Source organism: Etheostoma spectabile, chromosome 5 (genome assembly GCF_008692095.1).
Source record: "Etheostoma spectabile isolate EspeVRDwgs_2016 chromosome 5, UIUC_Espe_1.0, whole genome shotgun sequence".
NCBI classification, from domain to species: domain Eukaryota; kingdom Metazoa; phylum Chordata; class Actinopteri; order Perciformes; family Percidae; genus Etheostoma; species Etheostoma spectabile.
In genome coordinates this window covers 2,906,300-2,915,593 of record NC_045737.1, presented here as the reverse complement: position 1 = coordinate 2,915,593, position 9,294 = coordinate 2,906,300, and the positions used below count along the sequence as shown (strand labels likewise).

Below are 9,294 nucleotides of genomic sequence, written 5' to 3'. Positions count from 1 at the left end.
CATCCACGTGAGAGCTCACAAACTCATGGACTATTTTACACAGACACTAATTGCAATTTACAAAGCCACATGTGTGAGAAATAACCTTTAATTGCCTTTTTCACCTGTGTGTGTCCCTTTGTGTGCCCTTAACAAGGCCAAACATTCAAGGGTATGTAAACGTTTGATCAGGCCATTTGGGTTCTTTCTGTTATAAATATTGTTTAAAAAGCAGCCTAACAACTATGTAAAAAAATATATGTCTTCATATGATCACTATGCTTGAATCAAAGAGTTATTTTGCATGATGAGTCATATTTTCAAAATGTATACCAAAATTTATGCCAGGGTATGCAAACTTATGAGCACAACTGTATATTGTAAAAGAAGCAAATCTGGACAAAAGCATATCGCCCCAGCCCCTTTACTCACTCTGTTGGTCAAACATTAAATCACAAACACGTTGCAGGTCTCCTCCTGCGTCACTCACCTCTTTACAAAAGTCTGACGCAGCTTTCTCGGATTCAAACATCAGGGACCAGTTCTGCCGCTGCTCATCATAAAAAGTGCAGTAATTGTTCGGCTGTACCTGCAGGAGAGAAAGAACACGTGGTCAGGGACCAGACAAGGAACACTTCAGGAACAGCTCAGGGCCAGGGATTTTCTAAACTGTAAATTGACTAATGATTTACATGGTACTATGTCGCTGCGGTGCCAGCATACTGTACGTTGGAAAAACCAATCAACTCCTTAAACAAATGTCTGAGCATAAAACTGCCATCCGTACAGGCAATATGGACTATGCAAAACATTATGCTGAAGCAAATCAAAGAATAAAAAAAACTGTATTGTCCATTCCTTTATATGAAATGGAAATTTGCCTTTGGCATTCTGACAACACTAAAACTAAAAAACAATCTTAACAAGACTGTAAGGGGCAGCTTAAACAGAGACATATTTTATGATGTCATTGTTAAAGATAGCCACAGCAGAGGGCACAGATGATTTCTCGTACCAATTTTTCTGGCTAGTGGGACATCGAGCCTCCTGCCAGATGGCAACAGCTGGAATGATGAGTGAAGGTAGTGATTGGGTTCATTATAGATCTGGGTTGCTTGTTTGGTTATGGACCGGTTGTATAGGTCATGGAGTTGCAATTGCTGGCCTGGTTAAGGCACTTGGGTCAGCTTGGCTCTGTCTAACTGAGAGGTTCCTATTCCAGGAGACAACGTTGTAGGTGAGAATACTCTTGAGTGACCTGTAGACCAGGGTCAGGGTGGGTTAGCTGGCATTGAAGACTCTTCAACTACCTAAAGAGAAAGAGAGCCGCTGCCTTGCCTTTTTGTGTTTTTGTCAACAACCCTCTGAGGACAAAAGACGCACCGTCGAGTCCAAGCGATGTTTGACAAAAGCGATATTACAAAATTTCATTTTAGACATTTATTCACTATTTTATTCATATATTATGCTATTTTTGTGAACCCAAGACTTTTGTAAACTCATTTCAGGCACCAAAACAATTGAGTGTATTTATGTTTTCACAAGAGATTTGAGAAATGTTTTTGCTTTAGGGATACATTATCTCTTTATGCATTGCTCTAGAACAATTTTGGACGCCACTATCCAGAAAGCAGAGTTTGATCTGAACATTTTGATATGAAAAACAAGGGGGTCAGGTTATATGCAAACACCATTAAAAGGAGAATTCAAGAAGATATCTAAAAGTGCCCTTAGACCTCACAGGGTTAAAGTGGGGGACCTGCTCCTGCCCCTTCATAATAACAGGCTTGGAGATGCGCTCTATGCTGCCTGCTCCCATCAGGGTTCACCTTCTTTGTTTCTGACTGAGGAAATTGTGAAGCCTAGTAGAGGAAGTGATGTATTAAAGAAACTGGCCCAGAGAGAAATGTTTTGGATACATACACTTAACACTATGACACTAAATGGAATTCATAATGTCTTCAATTTAAAATGCTTTTTAGTTTGTAATTACTTTGAAACCCACAAACCATTGACCATTTAATAAAGTACGATCACCCTTAAGACCATTTTACAATGAAAAATGAACGGGTTTATCCAAATATCCATATTAGCGCCATCTGTACGGGTTTAATAGTGAATTAATGATGATTATTCCACTACTGGCATTTCTTTAAACCAATCACAATCGTCATGGGTGGGCGCTAAGCGCCAGGCAGAGCCACGGTGCCTCTGCAAATTAAACTTGGGAAAGAACTTGTTTTGGTGGGACATGTGTACGTTCAAATGTTATTTTAGTCGTGCAAGAAAAAACTCAGAGTAGTAACGTTGCCCTTGTGTGTATATAATTGAACTGAAACTGTGTATGTCTAAACGCTCTGATGATGGCTCTGTGCCTAAACAACAAGTGTATTTCTAATGTAATGTGCGCCAGCTAAAAGATTAAAATGTGAGTATTTTGTCCTCCTCCTCCTTTTGTCCTCTTTTACCATTTTTTGGAACATGCTCATTGGATTATTTATTACCTGCATCAGAAACGTAACATCACATGCCAACAGACTCAACAAACTGATTCGCAAGGCCAGTGACGTCGTGGGGGTGGATCTGGACTCTCTGTCTGGTGTGTCAGATAGGAGGATGCTGTCCAAACTACATGCCATCTTGGACAATGTCTCGCACCCACTCCATGGCTTGTTGCTCAATCACAGGAGCACTTTCAGTGACAGACTAATTCTCCCAAAATGCACCACAGAGCGCCACAGGAAGTCATTCCTGCCTGTGGCCATCAAACTTTTTAACTCCTCCCTCTAAGTGTCTGACACACACACTTAGAGAGGTTGAAACTGGACAATATTATCTGTATTATCTGTTTTGTGCAATAACACTGGCCTGACATGTGTGCAATAACACTGGCCTGACATGTGTGCAATTTCAAATACTACAATTATTATTATTATTATTATTATTATTATTATTATTTAACTTTTCACCATTCCAAATCCTTAATTATGTTAATTATGTAAATAATGTATAATAACATTCCTTTATGTAAATACCGTACCAATTCCTTATATTTCTTTATTTCTTGTATTTCTACTCTATTTATAATATTTGTGCAACTACAACACAGAGTTTCCCTTCGGGGATCAATAAAGTATTTCTGATTCTGATTCTGATTCTGATCACATCCTTTTTCAGGGCAGAGGGCTGAAATTTCTTTGAACGGATATGTAATGTGACCAATGCCTTCAGAGGTCCTGTTGCTGTATTTAAATGTAATCCATTAATGCTTTTTAAAATCCATCATCTTATAAACAGATTTGAATCAAACAATAAACATATCTATACATATTCTAGGGAAACACTCAAGACTCCATAGACTGATGCAGTCTGAAAATATAATGTTCCACATTATTCTGAATGTGAAGGATTCTAAAATTCTTACATATTATCAGAAAGGTATATCACAGTAGAGAGTATTGTCCATGATAGAAGGTTTAGTCCAAAAAAGGACAAAGGCATTAGAGTAACCCTATTAAACATGGCTGTCCTAGTGTGCTGTACTGTGTATTGACACTGTATGTCAATACAACAACATTAATTATTACAATTTTCTCTTGATAGTAAGTGATAAAGCTTTGGACTTTCTTCAGATAGGAAACATTGTAAGACCTAAAAAAGATTCAAGTGTGTTCCTTTCCTTCCCTGCCATGTGCTAAGTGTGATATTACTCTAATGCATCACATTATCTTTCCAGATGCACTAAAAATTCTTTACTTCTCCACTCACCGTGAAAACAAAGCCCACATGAATCTTGGCAGCAGTCACTTGCTTCTGTTGGCTCAAGTACAGAAGCAGCTTGTACTGCAGAAAAGAAGAGGTGCATTATTCATAAGAAGCAGAAGTCACACCAATAATCTCAAACAAGTGACCAACTAGCAAACCTCAGACCTCTTTTGTTGTGTGGTTGCCCAGTACGGCTGCACCCAGCTTTCCCTGCTTTGCATACTGTCCGTTAATACTGCACATGGGACAAAAGTGACAGAAAAGCTTTTTGAGACCGTTTGGGGAGTCGTGACTTCATTTATGCAGTTTATTACGGGAATCATTATAAAGCCGCAGTTTTTAACTTTAGCAAAAATGTTGTATCCTGTGTGATTTTTATTTTCAGCCTATGGAATTAAAGTACTGTTGTCTAGTGCTATGTGTGTCCTTTTTTAAATCATCAAATAAATAAATAAATAAATAAATAACTAAATGATTGTGGAAAGTCAGGAGTTGCAGCCCAGAGACGTTTTTACATTATACATGAAATAAGCTCAAATATTGGAAGAAGCACTTCAAGCTAAAATCAAATTCTTTTAAAATATATATATAAAAACTGGTTTCTCACTATCTGAAGGCCTGGACTGCTGTGGCAAATAACACTGCGGGAGCTCCAGGTGGTGGAGCTGGTTTCTGGGTGGCTGGCGCTGTAACAGGACAAAAGAGAAATTCAGTTTGGCCTCCAGGTCATATCTGAATCTGAATTCACTGATGGTCTTACCTGAATTGGAGCTCTTTCTAGGCTGTTTCGGTGCTGTGTACTGGAAGGACTCGTTACCCTGACTTCCTTCCTGGTCTAGTCCAAACAGGGAGGCCAACTTGGCCCTGCAAGGAGAACAAGTGCAACCATCATCAGATCAAAAGATATTAGTGAGGTTACGTAGTGTGCCGAGACTGTGAAAATGTGTAGATACAAACCCCGGAAGTTATCCGTGAAGCGCGTACCGAGGCTTATATTGTTTTAGACAAATGACGCCATTGATGACATCCGAAGCCTCGCTGCCCGTCCGTACCATGTGACTAGTTTTGAAGTGGTTCAAGACTACACGGTTTTGTTACCCATCCTGGATCTACACGAGCACATTTACCGCCCTCTGCCCAGTTAAACCACTGCCACTTTCCACTTTTAGGATAGCCTACTAATATCCCTCCTGCTATGACAAAAAGTATTGATTTACACACTTTTGATAGTTGCATTCCTCTGAAGGAAATCCTTTCAGGTGCAGCACCCGAGCCATTTTGGGAAGCACCTTAGCCGAACATTGAACGTGACTAAATGTCTTGTCTTTTGAGCTTTTTTAACGTGTTACTTTTTTTATTATCTGCCCTAACTTTTCCAACATTTTACATACATATATGGTAAAAATATTGCTACAAAATTATATGAAAAAGAGACGCAAAACTACCACGGACTACAAAGAAAAGAAAAATGACCACAAAGACACAAAAATGTATGGGGAAATTCCTTTTTTTCAAAATGTTACATTTCCTTGAGGAAGGACCCTTACATCCCCTGCGCACCTAGGTCTTCCATAAACCGAGAGAAAACACCGAATAGATTATGTAAAAAATTGAAAAAGATTTTGCTGCATTGTTATTTTGTAAGTCTTTACTGGCACAACATTCTCCCAAAAACCGTCTCTGATACAGTGTATAAAAGATTACTAGATCATTTGTATATATATGACTGACTTACAACAGGTGGTATTGTGAGCATATGAAGCCTCGAGAGATGAACCAGCTTTTTCTGGAGCTTTCTACCTCATATCATGGTTTTCCTCAGCAGATTAAGGTTGATCAGTTATCATGGCGCAGCATGGCAATCTCAATGTCAACTGAGCAAAAAAAAATAGCTTGAAAGTTCTTTCTAGTTGCTTACCAAAAATCTTTTTAACGCTTCTAACAGCATCTCAATATACTCCTCAGGGAATGAAGGCTGCTCAGCTGTCTTTTAGGCTGCCATGGCTCCATGACAACTGACCAAATTCCAATTGCTGAGGAAGGCGGACATTAAAATTGTCAGTTGCCAAAATACATCTTAACTCAATGCCTACATACAAGCTTTTCTCCCTTAACAAACACAGTTTGCTTAACATCATGGAAGCTTCATTTTTGTCACCCAACTGATTCCCAGGTCATCCTCATTTTTTATGAGAATTTGCACTGACCTTAAAATTGAGAAGCAGCAATGCCAAAAACAACTAGACCATTATTACTACATCCTTACATACTGCAACATCATTACAACTACCCCAATCATAGGCACCAATGTCATTATTTGCAACAGTCACGATCAACAACAGTTAGATCAACAATTTCCGCAGAAGTTTCTGTGGTTTCAAAACAAGACAAGCCAAGCTAACTCGTACTGACCCCTGGAACTCCTTCCACTGGTATTCATTGGTATCTCCCAGAACAGACATGTTGAAAGCCTTGAGGCCCTCATCTCCGATGGCAAGGAACTGGGATGAGAAGGGGCAGTCTGTTTGCATGTGTGAGTCAAACTCCTGCTAGTGCACGTTCCAACGCTTCTTTCCCAGGCTACCCCTGATCTTTCATGCTTCGGTGCAGTCACACCACCATGGTAGATTCAACAGCATAGTAGAGGAAGAAACTGAGGAGCTTCGAGTTAGTGCTAGGCAGAGATGGGCTGTGGCAAAAGGCTTCACCTTCCTCCTCTAACAGGCAGCATGTGATGGGAATTAGCTGCCATAACACTCCCCCTCTCTAAAAGCATGCACTACACTGGCTGGCTGCTTATTCAGGGCCGAAAAGAATGTGGCAAAGCTGTAACTGAAAGTCTTATAATTGAGAGGCAAGGTATATTATTAGTAAGTTGGCCTAACTGTCTCAAAAGGGTCACAGTTTGGATTCCTGAAACATCTCAATTGGTGGTCAACATCCCAACCTCCATTTTAAGTCAATTTCAGTTACAAAATGGACATAAACCTTGAAAAAAAACATAACCTGTGCATTTAAACTATTATTCATTCTGTATTACAAATAATCTGTGAGAACTTTGAGCCAGAGGTTTGGATTTTCAGACAGTAGCTTAAAACTTTAAAAGACAGAGTTGTGAGACGGTAACTTTGCTGGTCACAACATTAAGTCATTGTCTGTCCAACAGGAACCAGTTAGCTAAGTAGCTTATAATCAAATTTCGTCTAAGACCTGAACATACCAGACACTCAGTATAAGAAGCTTCATTCATAATTTTAAAAATAGTCTTTGGCTGCATAAACAGTGGTCAAGGTCAGTGGAGATATGAAGGCATGTGATGATAACTCATCAGACCAGCAGTGGGGCCACCAGAGACAACGTTACAGGCGACATGAAATCACTGTAATGGTATCTAACAGACATTTCCACAATGCTCTATACGAACTTGGCACTGGTTTGTTATTCTACAGATGTAGCTAATCTTTATATAACTCTGCCGTTAACTTTTACATGGTCTAAATAGTCATGAAATGAGCTAACTTTTCAGCTTTTCGTTTAATAGTTAGCTACGAATAGTTGGAGACGAAAAAAACATTAAATATCAGTGTAATAACGTTAATGGTTAACTTAAGTTACACAAGTTACCAGACAGGAACTTCATAATTTTCTGAGGTAATTTTCCAATTCGTACATACATACATGTTCGTACATATGTTATTCTAAAATTACTCAATTTATGTTATTTTAGAAGTGGTTTACCGTACCCCCTTGGTATTTTGATGGGGGGGGAGTATGCACACAACATTCAGTTATTAAAAATATGTGCTTCATGGTGAAACATTTAACATTAAGACGAATAAGAGAACAGCTTTTAGACACCTAGGCTTCAAGTTAAACTCTAAAAGTAATGTATTGCTTACAAAAAGGTCGCAATACATTGCCACATTCATCAAATTAAATTTGACTCGTATGAGACTAACGCTACAGCTAACGTTAACCGTGGCTACATGGTGGTAACGTTAAGCTAGTTAGCTAGCTCACAGGCTAAGAGCATTGGCTCGGCGGAGAGAAACAAACACACTCACCCTCCTGTGGGAGACAAGAAGTCCCCCTCTTCATCGTCTCCGCCGAACATCTTTTGAATGCGAAGCCGTTTTCTTATTCAATAAAACAAGTGCACAAATGAGTATCTTGTAATGAGTTAGCTAGTTAAGATTTGACTTCCCCTTCCTGTTTGTGGTACAATCAGCTGATTTTCCACCTGACCTGTATTCAATTAGCTCCAGCTACCACTAGAGAGCGCCAAAGATTAATACAGAATTTCAAAATGAGCCCCAAACGCAGTTCCTTTTTTAAAAGTATTTCACACCACAGGCACAGGGGCATCATGACTTTCAGTTGAAACGGCTGCTCAGTCATTAGGTATTCACACTGACTGCCAGGGGATGCTGCCCTGTAGTCATCCCTGACCTTTGACCCCAAAGAAGGGATAATAATCTACTGTTTAGAGGAGTAGAGGACTTTGTGTAGAATAATTGCATAAATGTGGCATGAACAAGAAAAATAAATATAAATAATCTGTCCTCATAATTCCTATTCCTAATAAGGTCATGGAAGTTTACTTCAAAATTCAACGTTACATCTATCATTGTCAGATGTGTGGATGTAGCTAATTCCTGCTTGTGTAAAGGCTCATAAAAACAGATTAGAAAAATGTGCATATTTTAATGCCACTATTTATTTCTCACAGCGGCTGTGGCTCAGTGGTAGAGCGGTTGCCTGCCAATCGGAAGGTTGGTGGTTCAATCCCCGCCCCTGCAGTCATTGTCGAAGTGTCCTTGGGCAAGACACTGAACCCCGAGTTGCCCCCGGTGCTGCGCATCGGAGTGTGAACGTGTATGAATGTTTATCTGATGAGCAGGTGGCACCTTGTACGGCAGCCCCGGCCACAGTGTATGAATGGTGAATGTTTCCTGTAGATGTAAAAGCGCTTTGAGCAGTTGTTAAAACTGGAAAAGCGCTATATAAATACAGCTCATTTACATTTACTATAACACAATATATGTAACAAGTTTTTAGAATATATTAGCATTGTCTTTTTTATTTAAGTTATTTTTAATGTGTACAAATTATTTAAATCAAAGTTAGTATTTTAATTGTATCAACTGTTCTTAATTTTATTTCATTAAAATTGTAATTTTAATTGTACTGCTTTTATATATATATATCATTTTATATATAAAGTATTGTGTTAAAAATGTAATCAGCCTATGTTATACCTAAAGTGATATATGCAGCTTATTTATTAAATTCTGTAAAAAGAAAAAAGAAATCGATTAAGTTCTGAATATAGAATCAATAAGTGTCTCATTATTAGACTGAGGTGACAGTGGAACCTTTAAAGAAAAGTCGTCTGTTAAATGTATTATTGTGTTTACAAGTACTAGGCCATATAAAGTAACAGTATAAAAAGAGCCATCCCTCACGTTGCAAAATGAATACCTTGAATATCCCAGAATAAGTCTCTGGGATGTAATATAAACTTTGTATGGCGTATAGAACCGAAAGTGT

At 38.7% G+C, this 9,294-nt stretch overlaps 1 protein-coding gene across 5 annotated transcripts in view; it reads right to left on the bottom strand.

The window, feature by feature from the left end:
* Window positions 1-8,003, bottom strand: part of fkbp15b (FKBP prolyl isomerase family member 15b) — a 36,673-nt gene extending 28,670 nt beyond the window's left edge. For 2 of the 5 annotated variants that reach the window (XM_032515997.1, XM_032515995.1), the window contains exons 1-6: window positions 6,157-6,445; window positions 4,505-4,608; window positions 4,352-4,430; window positions 3,910-3,979; window positions 3,748-3,822; window positions 470-568 (exon numbers count right to left, since the gene is read on the bottom strand). In XM_032515997.1, coding sequence (XP_032371888.1) covers window positions 470-568; window positions 3,748-3,822; window positions 3,910-3,979; window positions 4,352-4,430; window positions 4,505-4,608; window positions 6,157-6,275 — 546 coding nt within the window. In that variant the 5' untranslated portion in view covers window positions 6,276-6,445. Of the gene's footprint in view, window positions 1-469; window positions 569-3,747; window positions 3,823-3,902; window positions 3,980-4,351; window positions 4,431-4,504; window positions 4,609-6,156; window positions 6,446-7,808 lie in introns of those variants that run through there. The other 3 variants (XM_032515996.1, XM_032515998.1, XM_032515994.1) reach the window with 3 other exon arrangements.
* Window positions 8,004-9,294: the final 1,291 nt, after the last annotated feature.